The following is an 18534-nucleotide window of genomic DNA, read 5'->3' as shown; positions in this document are numbered from 1 at the left end:
ATTCCTAGAATACCATGTATTGAACGTTTTCTAATCTACCGTATATACTCGAATATAAACCGACACGAATATAAGCCAAGGTACCTAATTATTACCTGGGAAACCAGAAAAACTGATTGACTCGAGTATAAGCCTAGGGTGGGAAATGCAGGATGTGAATTAACACAGAGACCAGAGGTGAGAGATGGAGCGCAGCCAGACACATCATTACCAGTTCAGCTGCCAGCGTAAGTGAATCACTACGGGTGCTTCTGTGAATTGGAGCTGTCCACGTCATAGGACGGCTCTGATTGGGTAGATGTGAGTAAACAAATATTCAAAGCCAGGCAGTGTCAGCGGGGTTTTGAATGAACAGCGGAGAAACGGCAATCACCCACAAGATGTTACACCTCACAGGGGTACCACTGACCTGTGTATGAGCCGAACCCTGACTTATACACAAGTATATGCAGTATGTTGATGGCTTTGAGATTGATGACAAGGTCCAGTGACCATTCTTTACGTACTCTTATCTCAGTGTATTTTTCAAGGCGTATAAATATTTTTGTAGGGCTCGGTTATAAAGGATGAAAACCACCCCCGCATATACAGGGTGATGACTGAGGCACTGCTTGGGGTCCAGTTGCATCTTCTCTCCCTCGGTACTTCCTCTCCATGTTCCCCTCATGTGTCTGCAGGCTACTCCGTGCTCAGCCTATGGTGCCTCCAGGGGTCCCGTGCTGTGTGGCTATAATCCAAGCCATTGCCCGGAGCTCAAAAACAATATCTTGACAAAATCTGAAGTATAACCCAGTGATATGTGCCCATCACTGTAGACTGTCCTTCAGAAACGGTCAGCCTAATTTACACTACATGTACTCTCCATGACAGGGCCTGAACTCAACAAGGATTAGAATGAAAAGTCCAGCATTTTTTTTTGTTTTTTAAATTTATGTATGTTTTTTATTTCTTTTCATCTTTTTAAATCATGTTATTGGGGGCTCGTACAACTCTTATCACAATCCATGACATACATCCATTGTGTCAAGCACTTTTGTACATTTGCTTCCTTCATCGTTCTCAAAACATTTGCTTTCTATTTGAGCCCTTGGTATCAGCTCCTCATTTTCCTCTCCCTCCCCGCTCCGCCCTCCCCCATGAACCCTTGATAATTTATAAATTATTATTATTTTGTCATATCTTATACCGTCTGACATCACCCTTCACTTTCTTCTCTGGAGGTTATATGTAGAGCCTTATGATCTGTTCCCCCTTTCTCCCTCACCTTCCCTCCACCCTGCCGGTATCGCCACTCTCACCACTGGGCCTGAGGGGTTCATCTGACCTGGATTTCCTGTGCTTCCAGTTTCCATCTGTACAAGAAAATATTTGTTAAAACTTGGTTTTGCTCTCTGAGGAAATGTCTGCTTATGCCTCAATGCCAAAAAATTAACACCACACCAGAATAAGAAACATTTTCAAATGAACTAACTAGATAAACTGTCCAATTTTGTAGTGCATAGTATACAGCTAATGATTTTTGAGTTATGAAATGAGTGATAAAAATTCACTGAGATCGCCACCTAGTGGCTAGCCTGTAAACTTACAAATAGCTGTAATTCATATCGAAAGAATGGCAGTGTTTCATATATTTGGCCTTGGTTAATTGTTCTAAATTCAGTGTGGAACTCTCATATGCATTGAATTATTAGATATATGTTCCAGCATAAAATAATCCCCCAAAATGTATTTAGAAGAAAATGTTAATATGTGTAGCCGATTTAGAGCAAAAATGTCATGTTGTAAAATGAAAGCGATAAGATTATTCAGAATAACAACATATCCCTGACTCTTGATGTGGTAGGACGATGTTTCACAGGGAGATTTTATTAAAATAAGAGTGGGATATGTAGGCAAACCAAGTTAACGCACGCCTGCTGTCCTGCAGAGCCAGCCAACCCTAAACGGCCATGTCAGAGCCCACAGCGGAGTTTGATGTGCCCATTTTCCACATATAATTTACCATGCTTTCCCCTACACTTCTGCTGACATCTCTGGATAATAAATACCAAGAGCAAGTTATTTATTTGCATATTTTTTTCTTAGAAATATAATCTCTATGATGAAAAGCCCCCTTAATCTAAATTGTGCTGTTCTGTCTGGTGTATAGAGCTTCACGTTTATTACATGGTGTACACATATGTTCCTATCCCCCAGTTAACTATCACACAAACTAAGCAGCCACTCACTGACAGGATACAGCCATTGGAATGCATTCCAAGATAATTATCTGACTTTTAATTACATTGTTTTTCATCTTGGTTTGAAAAAGAGTAGGAGAATGTATATCTGATTTCCAGTACAGTTTGTATACTTGTAAATACAATTCTGAAAGGAATTAATGTATATTCTTCCCAACGAATAAAATACATGTTCTCTTCCACTTTTCAACCTAAAGATAGTAAATGATTTTTCACCACCTAGCTCCAGTGAGACATTCCTCTGGTGACCAATGTGTTTCTTTTGGTCTCTGTGCTCACTCGGGCTCTCTTTCTAGGGCTCTGTGCCCCTCACCCTTACAAGCTGGTATTCCTGACATCTCCGGTCTTTCCCCGTCTTGCCTTCCTCTGTCACTCCCACTCAGCTCTTTCATCTTCTTGTCCCCTTATAACTCTGCCTCAGTCATCTCGCCAGTACCATGGCTCTGTGGCCACTAACCATGAATCCAGCATCCCCAACACCTGCTCTCCATTTCCCATGCTCTAAACTCATATTTCCAACTCCGTACAGATCGGGTGAGTTTACATGTAGTGATCCTGAATCCAACTTCGTCTTCTTTTTCCCAAGCTCACAGCTTCTATGTTTTCTCCATTCTGGAGGACAACAGGGCCCCACTTCAGAACTGGAGAATCTCTCCCTATACTCAGTCTGTCCACAGGACAATGCTGGCTTGGATAAGATGATCACCCCTCCCCTTTCCCTTCTGTTCACCCCTGCAGACACCTCCTGCCTAACCTCAGCTTCTCACTCTTTAAGGTTTTCGGGATAAAGTTAAATGTTATGCTTTTCATCTATAAGCTGTGTGTACAGAGGGCTAGCCCTTTCCCAATTTGTAGCCCGTCCCCGCCATCCTTTCTGGCCTTTTCTGCTAGATCCACACACAGCCTTCCCACTTGCAGGGCTGAGCCCCCTGTGTGCATCTGCCCCTTCTGCTGGGAGCTTCTGGGGAGGAAGGCCAATCAGGGAGTTTTGGACAATTTCAGATGTGAGCTTGACAACACCAGAAGCCTTTCTAGTGCCAAAAAACTTCCAAAGCGAGTACCTGTGGGAGGCAGGAACCCGATAGAAAAGGAAAATGCAAATGTGGCCCATTAAAATATTTCCAGTAGGAACTTGGTAAGATTGTACCCTGTCAGAGGTAGAAACCTCAAGGCTGGGGAAACAAAAGTCTCGGGAACTCAGCCCACCCAGTTTCGATGCACTTCTCTCTCACCCTTTCACACATCACTGGTCCACCTGAGATCGTACCAATTCTTTTCTTCATGGTAACCATCGCTTTAAAAGAAATTAATCTGAGTATCCCCATACTGACGGATACCCAAGGACAGACATGTGTCTGTACTTTTTTTTCAGTCCCTAAAAGCAAGCCCAGCAACTGATCCTTGTAAAGAGCTTGAGGAATGTTTCCTACAAACAAGACACGTGGAATGTTGGATGGCTGTGGCCTGTTTGTAGAGAAGGAGGTGCGGTGGGCTTCACATCAGGCTGCAAAGCTCAAAAGCAGTCATGGAAACCACCAGCCACTCCCAGGGACAAAAGGATAAGCCTTTCTGCGCCCCTAAAGAGAGATGTTTGGCTTTGGAAACCCCAAGGGGAAAGTCTGCTGTGTCCAATCCCGTCATTATGAAGCAGAATTTACCTGAAGGCAGTGAGTTTGGTTTGGTTTCACTTTGTATTAGACTTCATTTCACAATTCATGACTTCATTGGTGGGAGTTATTGATGAGTAGCTGAAAGGTGCTCCACCAACTTCCGAGACCACTCATCCCTTTACTCCTCCAATCACAACAATCTGAGCTTTGGTCCAGATTGGCCATCAGAATTATTGTCTTTGCTCCAGTTTTCAACCTTGCAAACTTCTGGGACTTCCAGAGAATGCCTCAATGTCTCTCAGATCCCTCTTAATTTCTTAGCAGAAGCTAACACAAACCATTGTTCTGACCCTATGTTGTTCACCAGATACAGCCCTGAGGTCAGCTATCGGCCAAGTGTGTTGCTCTTTCCTGTTCTGGCCTGTGGGAGGTTGCAGAACTTAAAGGCTTAAGCTAGCAAGTAGCTGGAATGAATCTTTCCGTCTCCGTAGAACTTCTTTGGGGGACTTGTCTTCCTAGTGTATGGCCTAGGTAGAAGTGTGAGCATAGTTTCAATAAGAGTTTCTGCAGTCAGAATTCTTGAGTTCAAATTCTGGCTCTGTCACACACTGACTTGTTACTTTCAACAAGTTATTTAATCAACCTGTGCCTCGCTTCCTTTCTCTGTGATTATCAGTATTAATAGAATATTCACCATACCTTTCACACAGGGCTCATGTAACAGTGACATGGAGATTATTTGCATAGAACGACAGCGCATTGAACATAATACAAGGGCTCATTGTTAGCTTTTGTTTTTGTCATAGTCTTTCCAGCTCCCCCTGGTACCCAGGCTGATTGGGCGTTGTTAGAAGATAGAGTTTGACCTTACCTCCTCGCTCAGGTCTTCGGTGCGTCTTGCATGGGTGACCTTGTCAAAGAACACTGGCAACAGGAAGGTCCACACATTTTAAGAGATATGAGTCTGTAATCTACAAAACTCAGTGACATTGCTCTTTGACTGAAGCACTGCCCCCAAAGACTGGTTCATTTGGTGATGCCTAACACCATTTGGGAGTCTTCAACACCACAGCCCGCTGGGCTTCTACGACCCAAGCCTTGCCCCTTGAGCCTACTCACCTAATGAAAGTACAGCTTCCAGTGCCTTCTGGCCATCATCTGGACCAATATCTTGATCAGTTTTTAGCACTCTGAGAAAGAAAACGCACATGAACACGTATATGCATCCAAGAACAAATAACTTTTCAGAAAGCAGGAGGGGGCTTCAAAAAGTTTGTGTAAACATGAACTGGAAAGATAATGGAATTTCTTCCCTACAAACTTCTAGAATTCTCTCATAAAACCTACCTCTTGGTAAGACTTTGGTATTTCCCTCAAGAAGGAATCTTCAGAGAGTAACTGCAACCAGAGGGTGATACAAGCTCTTCTGTGATTATGCACAGTGGTGCTATAACTGTTTCCATCGCCTTCACTCTGAAACTTATCAAACATGGGATCAAGACGCTTTGATAATAATTGGCAATTGGGATGCAAAAGTTGGAAAATAGGTCTTGGTGATAGCTACAAAGCTAGGGGGTCTCATGATAAGACTTTGCAAGACCAACAACTTCTTCATTACAACCACCTTCCTTAAACAACACAAATGGTGACTATACATGTGGAATTCTCCAGATGGACTACACAGAAATCGAATGGACTCCATCTGTGGAAGAGACCGTGGAGAAGTTCAATGTCAGCAGCTAACCCCAGGCTATTGACTGACTGTGGCACAGACCATCAATTGCTCATGTAGAAGCTCAGGGTGAAGCTGAAAAAAAATTAAAACAAGTTCACGAGAGCCAATATCACCTTGTGTATATCCCATCTAAATTTTGAGAACATGGAAAGAACAGATTTGATGCATTGAATACATCCAGACAGAAAGAAAGAAAAGATCAAAGTGAATGTCAAATGGAAATAATGAAATTTGCTCTTGATACTACAGTAGCCAAGGCAAGGGGGAAAAGAAACTAAAAGAGCTAAACAAAACATTTCAAAGGGCAGCTTAAGAAGATAAAGTAAACTGTTATAATGAAACGTACAAGACCTAGAGTTAGAAAACCAGCAAGGGACTCACTCACTCACTCTCTCTCTCACTCACTCACTCAGTCTCCACTCACTCACTCACTGACTCACCACTCACTGACACATTCACCCACTCACTTACCCACTCACTCACCACTCACTCACCACTCACTCACCCACTCACTCACCCACTCACTCACTCACCCACTCATTCACTCACCCACTCACTCACTCACCCACTCACTCACTCACCCACTCACTCACTCACCCACTCACTCACTCACCCACTCACTCACTCACCCACTCACTCACCCACTCACTCACTCACCCACACACTCACCCACTCACTCACCCATCCACTCACTGACTCACTCACCCACTCACTCACTCACTGACTCACCACTCACTAACTCATTCACCCACTCACTCACTCAACACTCACTTACTCACCCACTCACTTACCCACTCACTCACTCACCCACTCATTGACTCACTCACCCACTCACTCACCCACTCCCTCACTCACTGACTCACCACTCACTCACTCACCCACTCACTCACCCACTCACTCACTCACCCACTCACTCACTCACCCACTCACTCACCACTCATTCACCCACTCACTCACCCACTCACTCACTCACCCACTCACTCACCCACTCACTCACTCACCCACTCACTCACCACTCATTCACCCACTCACTCACCCACTCACTCACCCACTCACTCACCCACTCACTCACCCACTCACTCACCCACTCACTCACCCACTCACTCACTCACTGACTCACTCACCCACTCACTCATCCACCCACTCACTCACTGACTCGCTCACCCACTCACTCACCCACCCACTCACTCACTGACTCACCACTCACTCATTCACCCACTCACTCACCCACTCACTCACTCACCCACTCACCACTCACTCACCCACTCACTCACTCACCCACTCATTGACTCACTCACCCACTCTCTCACCCACTCCCTCACTCACTGACTCACCACTCACTCACTCACTCACCACTCACCCACTCACTCACCCACTCACTCACTGACTCACTCACTCACCCACTCACTCACTCACCACTCACTCACTCACCCACTCACTCACTCACTCACCCACTCACTCACCCACTCACTCACCCACTCACTCACTCACCCACTCACTCACCCACTCACTCACCCACTCACTCACCCACTCACTCACTCACTGACTCACTCACCCACTCACTCACCCACCCACTCACTCACCGACTCGCTCACCCACTCACTCACCCACCCACTCACTCACTGACTCACCACTCACTCACTCATTCACCCACTCACTCACCCACTCACTCACTCACCCACTCACTCACCCACTCACTCACCCACTCACTCACTCACCCACTCACTGACTCACTCTCACCACTCACTCACTCACCCACTCACTCACTCACCCAGCCACTCACTCACTCACCCACTCACTCACCCACTCACTCACCCACTCACTCACCACTCACTCACTCACCCACTCTCTCACTCACTCACCCACTCACTGACTCACTCACCCACTCACTCACCACTCACTCACCCACTCACTCACTCATCACTCACTCTCTCACCCACTCACTCACTCACCCACTCACTCACCCACTCACTGACTCACTCACTGACTCATTACTCACTCACTCACTCACCCACTCTCTCACTCACAAAAAAAAAAAAAAAAAAAAACCAGCAAGGAAGACCAGGTCCAGCACGCCCATCTTCAGCTGAACAAGCTGAAGAAAAACATCAAGCCTGAAGTTGCAATATTGAAAGATTTTATGGGCAAAATATCATATAATGTATGACGCATCAAAATAATATGGAAAGAATCTAGAGTCATTATACTAAAAAGAACTCATCGACATTCAATCATTTCAAGAGGTACTATATGATAAAAAAAAGAGGGTTTTAAGGAAAAAGTTGATGGAATAGAAAAAAAGAATTAATGGAATATAGCAAATGGGATGTTTAACCATGCTGATGATGCACTGGAAACACTCATTCAAGCCAAGGAATTATAAAGACACCTAGCTGGCCTACTGACTGGAAGAGATCCATATTTGTACCCATTCCAAAGAAAGGTGAGCCAATAGAATGTGCATATTATAAAACAATATCCTTATTATCACACAGTAAAATTTTTCTGAGTATCATTCAATGATGTTTCCAGCAATATTTTGATCAGGAGCTTCTGGAAAGTCATGATGGATGCAGAAGAGGACATGGAACGAAGTGTATCGTTGTTGATGTCAGATGGATCTTGGTTGAAGGCAGAAAATACTAGAAAGATGTTTACTTGTGTTTTATTGATTATGTAAAGATATTTGACTGTGTGGTTATGATAAGTTATTAATAGTCTTGGATGGCAGTTAACCTCCTGTCAACTTGCTAATGGGTGAAGTCTAGCCTGTCAATCAGATCACAGCTCGATGACCTCATTTGGAGGCGCCACAGAGATAAATAGCTCCCTGAAGGACAGATACACACACTCTCTGATTTGTCTTTCTGTTGACAAGACACATGGAGCTACACTAGAGTCCTGGAGCTGGAGGAGTCAAGTGGAGACCCCTGCCAGTGCTGAGATGCTTCCACTGCCACTGTATCCATAAGACTTTCCTTCCACCCACTGGCCTATGATCTTTCTGCATTCTGTTCTGTGTCATTGCATGGGTTGCATGGGTCTAAAGAGGAATTTACAGACTGGTATGGGACATGTGGGCTAATATTAGACTTACAGACTTGATCTATACTGGGCTCGAATGTTTTCTTCATATACAATTACTCTTTGACATAAAGTTCTCTCTTAAACACATGAGTCTCCATGGATTTGTTTCTCTAGTCTACCCAGACTAACACACCTTAAGAAGGATGCAAATTCCAGACACTTCATTGTGCTCATGTGGAATCTGTACATTGATCAAGAGATTGTGTGCAAACAGAACACATGCATACGATGTGGTTTAAAATCAGGAAAAGTGTGAGTCAAAGTTGTATGCTGTCACCATGTTTATTCAATCTGTATGCATAAAAAGTAACCAGAGAAGCTAGATCACATGACGAAGAATGTGGTATCAGGATTGGAGAGAGGCTCCTTAACAAGCTGCAATATGCGAATGGTCAACTTAACTTGCTGAAAATAGGGAGGACTTGGAGAACTTGCTGAGGAAGAGCAAGGATTGCAGTCTTCAGTATGGATTACAACTCAATGTAAATAAAACCCAAATCCTCACAACTGGACCATGATCGTGGCATGATAAACTTATCAAAGATTGAAGTTGTCAAGGATATCATCTTGATTGGTTACATAATCAATGATCATGGATTCAGTAAGCAAGAGATCAAACGGAGAATTACATTGGGTAAATTGGCTGCATAAGATCTCTTTAAAGTGTGGGGAAGCAAGAATGTGCTCCTGACCCTAGCCATGATATTTTAATTGCCTCATTTGCATGTGAAAGTTGAACATTGAATAAGGAAGAACACAGAAGAATGGATGCATTTAAATTACAGTGATTGAATACTGAAAATACTGCCAAAAGAACAAACAGATCTGTCTTGGGAGAAAAATTGTCATGAGGCACTTTAGAAGCAAAGCTGGAACGACTGTGTCGCACATCCCATGGACATGTCCGGAAAGACCAGCCCCTGGAAAAGGAGACCATGCTTGGTAACGGAGGGGCAGTGGAAAAGTGGAAGAGCAGCACGATCCATGGACACAGGACTGCGACAATGGGCTCAAGCGTAAGAGCAATGTGACTGAGGATGGCACAGGACCAGGAGGTGTTTCGCTCTGTGGTAGACAGGCTCACTGAGTCGGGACCCACTCAGAGGCATCTAACAAGAGAAGTGAGTTCAAACATCCACCCTTAGAGATCAGCAAAATCCAGACAGAGGATGTATTGCTTCATTCTGTAATGCATAAAGTCACCATCAGGCAGAGTCAACTTGACCACAACGAACAATACTATGTTTAAGACCTTAAAATGTAATAACAGCAAACATAACAAGAAAAAAATGCGTGTGTTTGCCCTTGTGTTAACCTTAGACCAACCTAAGGCATAGAGATGCTAAATAATACTTCATGCTTCACACCTATTTTTATACCTCTGAAATAGAGATGATTATGTCATAAGGTTTAAGAATATTAAATAAGCTAGCAATTGGTAAATTACCTTAATGCGTGACACATTTTGGAAAATGAACTTCTTGTCATTTTTAAAGAATATACCCTGTGAGCCAGATCATCTTTGTTTAAAAAGTCATTCTATGTGTCATATGTTAGCATCTTAATAATATATATTATATAACTATCTCATTTGTTTTTACACACAGGGCCCCCTGGACCAGTTGTCTGTCCACCTGCAGGGTATCCAGGAGGCTTTCCAATGGGATACTATAGTCAGCCGCAGGCCAATGCCTTCCCTTTGTATCAGTCAACTGGTGGTACCCATATTACTCAGTATCAGCCTGGACGATATTCTATGTCACATCAGTCTGCTCCAATATTATGGATGCCAGGGCCAACTCCTATGACAAACTGCCCACCTGGACTGGAATATTTGGCTCAGGTAGCCCATCAAAACCTGTGTTATTTTCATATGAAGCCTAACATTGGAATGTAACCCGAAAAGACGAGTGGCTGAATAGAGTGGATAGAGGAGATGGGTGAATGGTGACAGAGGCCTAATTCATGAGACTGTTAAGAGATGCATTGCGAAGTTCAGAAATGTTAGGAGCAGATAGAGAATGCAGGCATGTTCTCCAGGGGAAGAGTCAGTTTGTATAAAGAATGGGTGGTGAGTTTTAAGCTATTAAGGATGACAGGTAAATGACAGTTTAAAAAGAATAGGAGTAATGATCAAAGAAAGCTATGCTAGTTGGAGGGTCATTTGTTTAGAAGATAGAAGATTGAAAACAAATATAAAGAAAAGGTACAGGGCTGTAGAGAGTGAAAGATACTCGAGTGCCTTAAACCAAAACACCGAACTCGCTGCCATCAAGTGAATGCTGACTCATCGTGACCCCTGGGATTCTGAGACTGCACCTGTTTACCTGAGTAGAAAGCCCAGTCTTTCTCCTAGAGTTGCTGATGGTTTTGAACTGCCAACCATGCAGATCACAGACCAACTCTCAAGGACTACACCACCAGGGTTCTTCAAGTGCCTTAGACCGTTGGTTTTCCTTATCCCCCATAAGTTTCATCAGCCACGCCCACCGCCCTGAATAACATACAATATGTAGAAGTGTGGGACCTGCGGAGACTATTGCCTTTGAAGCTATCGCCCAGAAACGCCCTCCCACACATCTATCTGTGTAGATGTTGTAGAGCTACCAGGACACACAGATCAAGCACTGGAGTGCGATCTAGAGTTGAAGTAGCAAATTGGTTTAATAAGATAGGTCAAACAGCAATTACTTTAATGGAGATAAGGTGAAATTAGTATTAAAAACTATGGTACTCAGAAGTTCCTAGATTTTTCCTGGACAGGGGGTGTTAAATATACTTTTCCCAGTAGTGTCCCAATCCCATTTAATCAAGTATTCTATCGTTAAACAACTCTTGAGCGTTGACAGGCTTCTCTTTCCAGTTCCATGTACTGGTGAGTTCCTTGTTAATCTTGTGCATTGAAAATTGTAGGTCTTGCAGTAGGGTTTTTTGTAAAAGCCATTCAATTAGATAAAGAAAATTTAGATTTTACATGCAGTTGTTTTTGCAAAATACCAACGAAAACAAGCCTGGCGTTAAAATGCTGGAGTAAATTATGGTACATATGAATTTTATGTTTATAGTTAATTTAGAATGTCTGTTTTCTTAAGCCTTGACAATAAACCTGATCCCAACCCACAGCAGCCTTCTGGCTGCAGAGCAGGACTTCTCCGTAGGGTTGTCAGGCCAGAATCTTCACAGAAGCATATCACCACTTGGGGCTGGGTGAGGGGGTTTGCTGAACTGTCCATCATTATTTCAGTAATTGATCACAAACTGTGCCAACAAAAGAGATTACCTGACAATAATACAGAAACTTCCCTTGGAAGCCAGGATAGTCTAAGGTCAGTTTCCTCGCTTTTAAAATTGTACAGAGCAATTTAAAATAGTTGCTCAGCTTCTTCCATTGTTGATAGGTTAAATAAATATATTTTCTGGGATGTTTAGAGCTTTAAGAAAGGCAACAAAAAAGAAATGCAGGAACCACGAGTCTAAAACCACGGAAACCCAGTTTTAATTTTAATCTTCTGCTAACTCTACAACTTTGACTAACTCTCTTAGAATCTTCGTGCTCCAAAGCTACATTTATCATGTAGTGCCATCAACGCCTGCCTTACTAAAGTGTTGTGAGAATTGTTAATGAGATAACACTTGTAAAGTGCCTCTTATTTCCAGCACATAGGACACACTCCAAGGGGTGTGGGTGAGATTTGTTGAATGCTTTCTTGGATTCTAATGAAAGATAGACCATCGTTTTCTTTCTGTCCTAAGACTTACATGGATCCTCATCAGGATGCCTTAGATAATATTATTGCAGCTTTTGGTCCACTAATTCTGCAAAGATCTGTCTCAACTATAGTTTCTAATTGGGCGAATTGAAGAAGGAAAGTTGACCGAGTCGTCCACTGACTGTCCTAGTAGGAGGTCAAAAGGAGTCAGATCTGTCTAATGGGGTCCGCTCTCCTGATTCCATTCAGATGCCTTCCTGGGATCTCCCTCTCTCTCTGAATTGAGATGTATACCTGGGGAAGGCCCTGGAATTTGCAGCCCTCGTGAATGGAAGTCAATGCATTACTTTCTCTCAGAGATATGAATGAGGAATATACAAGAGACCCCACCTGTGTGACAGACTTCTTGCTAATTTGCTCTCTAATTCACTGAGAAAACAGCTTTCTCCTTGAACGATCTGTGTGAAATTCTCCTGAATAATTCCGGCCTGTGGAACAACTCTAGTTTACGGATGCCGCCTCTCCAGTCATTAAGACTGGGGACTTGGGAAAGCTGAAACCAGTCTATATAACCAGCCTTTTGTAGGTGTTCTTACGAAAGCAAGTCGGCAGTTTTCTCATGTCTTAGACAACTGGTTGAGTTTTTTGCAAAAGAAGTGAAAAAGATGTTTTTCTTAGCTGGGCATCTGTGCTAATAACCACCCGATTAGTTACAGATAGCTAACTCCATTTGTTAAACTATTTTAGTTGATTCCATCGCATAGTATCAATGGATTTGTTTTAGCACATAGTTCTTCAGCGCTTTTTCTAATATTTGATTTCGTTTCATTATTTTGCTTTTTCCTAACTGCTTTGTTTTATCTCCACAGTTGGACAGCCTACAGGTTCTTCAACATTTGGATCCTTTGGAATGTATGTATAATTTTGTATAATTTCAGCAGTAGTTCAAACAGGTGGAAATTTGCACTATCAAACGTCTTTTTATATTAACTATTTTTAGTGGTGCAAGAGAAAAGACAGCCTTCTATCATCTTGTCTTCAAGGTAGTAATAAGGAATATGATTTCATATAATCTTGTTTGTGTACATATCATATAATTATAGGTTGGTTTTTGTTTTTTAGACATGACAAAGACCTCGTTTGTTATCTGTACCACATGCCCACCCATTCACATCACCCTTCGTCTGCAGTCCCCTTGCATAGATGAGGAGAAGGAGGAGGCAGGAAACTCAGTGGAGTGGTGGAGAAACCAAGTCAGCTGTTGGTGCTGAGCTGGAACTCGTCATTAAAACTAAATGCTGTCCAGGGCCTTTTTTATAGAAGTTAAAAGAAGCCTGTTTCCTGTCCATCTGAACCAGAAAGCAGCGTATGCTGCGCGAGCTCAGCATGTTAGTTTGGGCGTCACTCCAGGCCTTTTCTTTAGCTATTTTATTGGGGGCTTTTACAAATCTTAGGACAATCCATCATTCAGTTGTGTTAAGCACACTTGTACATATGTTGCCATCAACTTTTCCAAAACATTTCCTTCCTACTTGAGCCCTTGCAATCTTTTTTTCCCTCTCCCTCCCCCCTCTGTGAGTCCTTGATCAATTATATATTATTGTTGTTATTTCAACTTTTTCATGGTTCTTTTTTTTATTGGCAACAATTAGTGACTCTGGTTCTCTGAGTTTATTTTGTGAGAAACATTTTAAAAAGCGTTTTAAAGGGAGCCTCTGAAATGTCTCAACGTTTCATAGGTATTTAAGTACTTCAGATGACTTGTGAATAATTTCCTTGCGTTAATCGCATGTATATGTGCCACTAGAAAAATTGTAAAAGTTATTTTGCTTTAAGCCCTGCAGAAATGCCATACAGAGACTTCTTGGGGGAGATTTTAATAACTTCCGATTTGAAAGGGCTTTCCTGTTTTCTTTCCTTTTTTAGTGATGACACACTTTGAAACTAATAATAGATATGATGTTAAAAACAACTTGGGCCAAATGGTGTACGTTGTAAATGAAGATACGGATGACTTCACCAGGAATGCCTACCGGACACTGAGACCCTTCGTCCTCCGGGTCACTGATTGTATGGGCAGAGAGGTCATGACGATGCAGAGACCCTTCAAGTGCTCATGCTGTTGCTTCTGTTGTCACACGGCCAGGCAAGAGGTCAGAAAAGAGAAGTCTTCTTCCCTGGTGTGTCATCCCCCTTCAGTGCGCGGGGCGTGATTGTGCTTCTTGGAGAGTAAGATAAGAGGGCTTTCACATATTTACCTGGCAGGGGAGATGCCATGATCACAAAGGTGGTTTTCCCAGGCTGAGGCTCACCCATTGCACTCCGGGTGCGCTGACCCCTGTGATTTCCCCAAATGTGGGAAATTCGACTGCATGATTTGTGGTAGTGGGGGACTGTGTTCTCGCTCTTCCCTGGGGGGTGGGGAAAGGAGGGGCTTTCACAGGCAAAACAGAAGAAGATTGTGGGTATGAAGGTCCTAGTGCATGAGTCAGACTCAAAGTAGGGGTTGGATCCATGATCACATTCTATTACGTGTGTTTACCAGGTGAGAAATGTGCACATCCTAACAGTGGCCATGCTGTCAGTATCTAAACCTGCCTGCATCTCTCTGGTGAAAGCATGTAGCAGGAACATCAGGGTGTGTGTATCCATTCCCATGACTCCAGGTCCCGTAGGGTCCACATGGAGAGCACGGAGCTTGAGGAACTGGGCTGTTTGTCGCACATGTTGATCAATCACTCTGCTCTGTCCTTAGGGACACATGGCCTCATTTCTGCTCGTTGTCCAAGCCAGGTAAAGAGTGGCCTGGGGTTTGCCTTCTTAACTTATCTATCGAGTCATACAGACTCGAGAGAGGCCCATGGAAGATGCTCATTTCTCCACAATCACTCCTTAGTCTTAATGTGATTTAAGACCACATCTAGGTGGTGGGAGTATGCGTGCAAGTGCACACGCCTTTCTGCGTGTGCATACGGATGTGTGTAGGTGTGTAACACCTGTCTGATGTGCTGACTTTATGCGCAGATGGAGGTGCAGTGTCCTCCGGGTGTGACTATCGGCTATGTCAAGGAACGCTGGAACCTGTGCAGGGCGGTGTACAGCATACAGAACGAGAAGAAGGAGGACGTGATGGGAGTGCGTGGGCCATGCTCAACCTATGGCTGTGGTTCGGATTCTGTTTTCGAGGTAATTTAATCTTAGCCTGGGAACCAGGACTGCCCCACAGGGTTGGCTGCTAACTGGACGGGCTGGTAGCCCTAGACCTTGCTAGCTGCCCCACGAGAGATGGGTGTGGCAGTGTGCGTCTATAAAGGGTGAGGGCCTCAGAAACCCTGTGGGGCAGAGTTTGACTCGACAGTCAAATTTTGTCTTGTCTTTAATTTCAATCTATTTTTTTACATATATGAAGAGATCTCAGAATGATTCAAATTTCGACTACTTTTTTTCCCATATAAATGAAATGTGGTTTACAAAGTCACATATAAAATGGGTAAAATAGCATAAGGAATTAGAACGAGTCCATATCAAAAGATCTTCAAGTTCCCATTGGTGGATTGCTTACTTTCTTCCAAAATGCGACATCCTTTGCCATCATCTCATTGCTTGATAAAGATCAAAAGAGTAAGTGACAATTTAAAACATTACATCTTCTAAGAGTAAGTAGCTTGACATTTTCTTTCTCTTATACTTGGCTGCATTTAATTAATATTTTCCCAAATATTTCGAGGTTAGGAATATTAGTACTGAATTGGCAAACTGCTCAGTACTTTACTGAGCCAAATATTATGCAAATTACTTATTTGTAGGCTAGAAGTCTCACTGTTTCCTCAGGAATAGAACAGCTCTGAAACTCACAAAAGATCACATTAAGAATATTTTCTAAAAAAAAAAGTGAAAAGAAAATATTTCCATTGCACCTTTATCTGAGTCCCTACAAAATAGTGCTTTATTCCTCCTAAGAATCTGGCAAAGGCTCTAATTGGGAATATTTCCTGCCCAATTAAAGAGTCCTTTCTGGATGTCTTGTTTCCAGTCGAGGCTTACCGTGTACTAAAATGCCATCCCACTTTAAAGGAAGAATGCCCCACGAGTTGATTCCAGTCCTCTGTGCACCCATGGGTTACAGCGTAGAACAGCTCCAGAGGGGTTTGTGCCTGTATTTTCCACAAAAACAATGCAGTACGCATCCCTCCCCACTCCCCATCATGGTTTTCCTAGGTAAGTTCAAAACTTCAACATATAGGTCCTCAGTAGCCAGTCACACACTGCTTCTGTCAGCCAAGTTCTTTAGATGTTGCTCATTTAATAAAAACCCATTGTAAAGAGTTCGAAGATGCAAATAAGCCAAATGGTGGGAGGCTCATACACCCTGTCATTTGCCACCGGGACAGTTTAGCATGAGGGCAATGGCTCTGTGGCAGTGGTTTAGAAGCTGCCCTATTTGGAGCACTGGGATCCCTTAAAGGAGATGGTGAATGTAGCCACCCAAAGCATGGAGTTTGCAAAGGGACAGTTTCCGATCTCTAGTGGCTGGAATGGAAGAGTCCCGCAGAGCCCCAACCCTTTGCTATATCAAATAAAAGTAAAAATGAATTCAAAACATTCGTCCTCCACCAGGTCCCCTGAGTGATGCATTTTAAGGATGAAAAATGGTATTGGTATGAAAGTTTCAAGAAATGCACACCCCTTCACGTCACTCACGTTGGTGTCACCTAGTGTGGTCATTCTTGGGGCCACACTCCCCTCCATGCACTTATCAGATCTTATAGGATCCTTAGCCATATTCACTATCAATTCTAATCACAGGACAGTATGTGATAAGTATAATTTTAAATGGTTTATGTGTCAGATTTCTTAGATTACGTGACTATAAATGCAAAATTGTTTTGAAAACATTTTTATACTGACCTATTATTAGGACTAAAGGCTTTACTTTTTTCTCCTCCTTTTCCTTTAATTACTTGCTACTTTTTTCCTCAAAAGAATTGTTATACACTCAAAGATAACACTTCTTGCATTATTACAGCTAAGCCACCAGAAAATTTAACAAAATCAACAACTATAGCAACACTTGCAGCAACAACAACCACTGCGCATGTCTGCAGAATCGCAAGAGGAAATCGCGGGGTTCAAAGCGTCTGTGTAATGAGCTCATCAGGACAGCTCTAACTAGAGTGTTCAAAAGGAAATTAACCTTGACACTGCACGCAACCAATTTTAGTGTTTTAAATTTGCATTTTTTTCCAGACCATTTTTTGGGAATTAATCATATCAAGTAGTATTGCACAATTGTTACCCCAACCAGTTTCAAAACATTCTTTTCCTCCTTGAGCTCCTTGACATCAGCTCCCTCTTACTTCCTCACTGCCCCCTTCACCCCCGAACCACCCAGTAACCCTTACTCTACCTGCTGTCCCTATAGGTTCATCAATCCTGGTTTCAGATACTGAAAAACAGACATACATATAACAAAAATCCAAGAGGGTCACTCCAAATGACAAAACACATGTGAGATAAACTCTCTTTTTTAATACGTGCTTGTTTTCTCCTTTATTATTATTTTTTATTTTATTTTTTAACATTTTATTAGGGGCTCATACAACTCTTATCACAATCCATATATATACATACATCAATTGTATAAAGCACATCTGTACAGAGATAAACTCTTATATGAGCTAAAAAAAACCCACAGAAATTTATGAAAACCAGATCAGGCCTAACGTGCACCAGAGGGGGATCCACTGACAAGGTTTTAACTGTTCACATCCGGTTTATCATTTTGATGTTCTATACTCCTCTCTCCATAGCGCTCTGGTGACCCCTTTCCTCCAATCCCTCTGTTATGGATAGAGGGAAATCACCAGAGGCTTATTTCCTATGTAGATCTCACAAAGGCATCAAACCAGATTCTCACTGGTGAAGAAACTAGATGGTGCCCAGATAAAATAGCATCTGGGGATCTTAAAAGCTTGTTTCAAACCAGCAGCCATCTAAGAGAGATGTCAACTAAGTCCTCATGGAAGAAGCACACCAACCTCAGAGACTGGCAGATTGTAAATAATATAATCCAAAGCCAAAGGACGGACTAGTATCAGAGTGTAAATTGTACAAAACTTTTTACGCACAGTCATTTGGATGTGAGGTCTGCG

The 18534-nt window shown here is 42.8% G+C and overlaps 1 protein-coding gene and 1 non-coding gene across 3 annotated transcripts in view; both read left to right on the top strand.

The window, feature by feature from the left end:
* The window catches only part of PLSCR4 (phospholipid scramblase 4), a 47789-nt gene that overhangs the window by 25451 nt on the left and 3804 nt on the right, over positions 1–18534 (top strand). For both annotated transcript variants that reach the window (XM_075555899.1, XM_075555898.1), the window contains exons 4-7: positions 10280–10515; positions 13252–13294; positions 14309–14535; positions 15407–15568. In XM_075555899.1, the coding sequence (XP_075412014.1) occupies positions 10280–10515; positions 13252–13294; positions 14309–14535; positions 15407–15568 (668 nt within the window). The remainder of the gene's footprint in view (positions 1–10279; positions 10516–13251; positions 13295–14308; positions 14536–15406; positions 15569–18534) is intronic.
* On the top strand, positions 14633–14796 carry LOC142455937 (U1 spliceosomal RNA). The gene has a single exon (XR_012786041.1). It is a non-coding gene; the product is annotated as a U1 spliceosomal RNA (small nuclear RNA).

The sequence above is a fragment of the Tenrec ecaudatus genome, chromosome 8, assembly GCF_050624435.1.
Source record: "Tenrec ecaudatus isolate mTenEca1 chromosome 8, mTenEca1.hap1, whole genome shotgun sequence".
Classification (NCBI taxonomy): Eukaryota; Metazoa; Chordata; class Mammalia; order Afrosoricida; family Tenrecidae; genus Tenrec; species Tenrec ecaudatus.
This window is presented reverse-complemented; position numbering and strand designations above follow the sequence as displayed.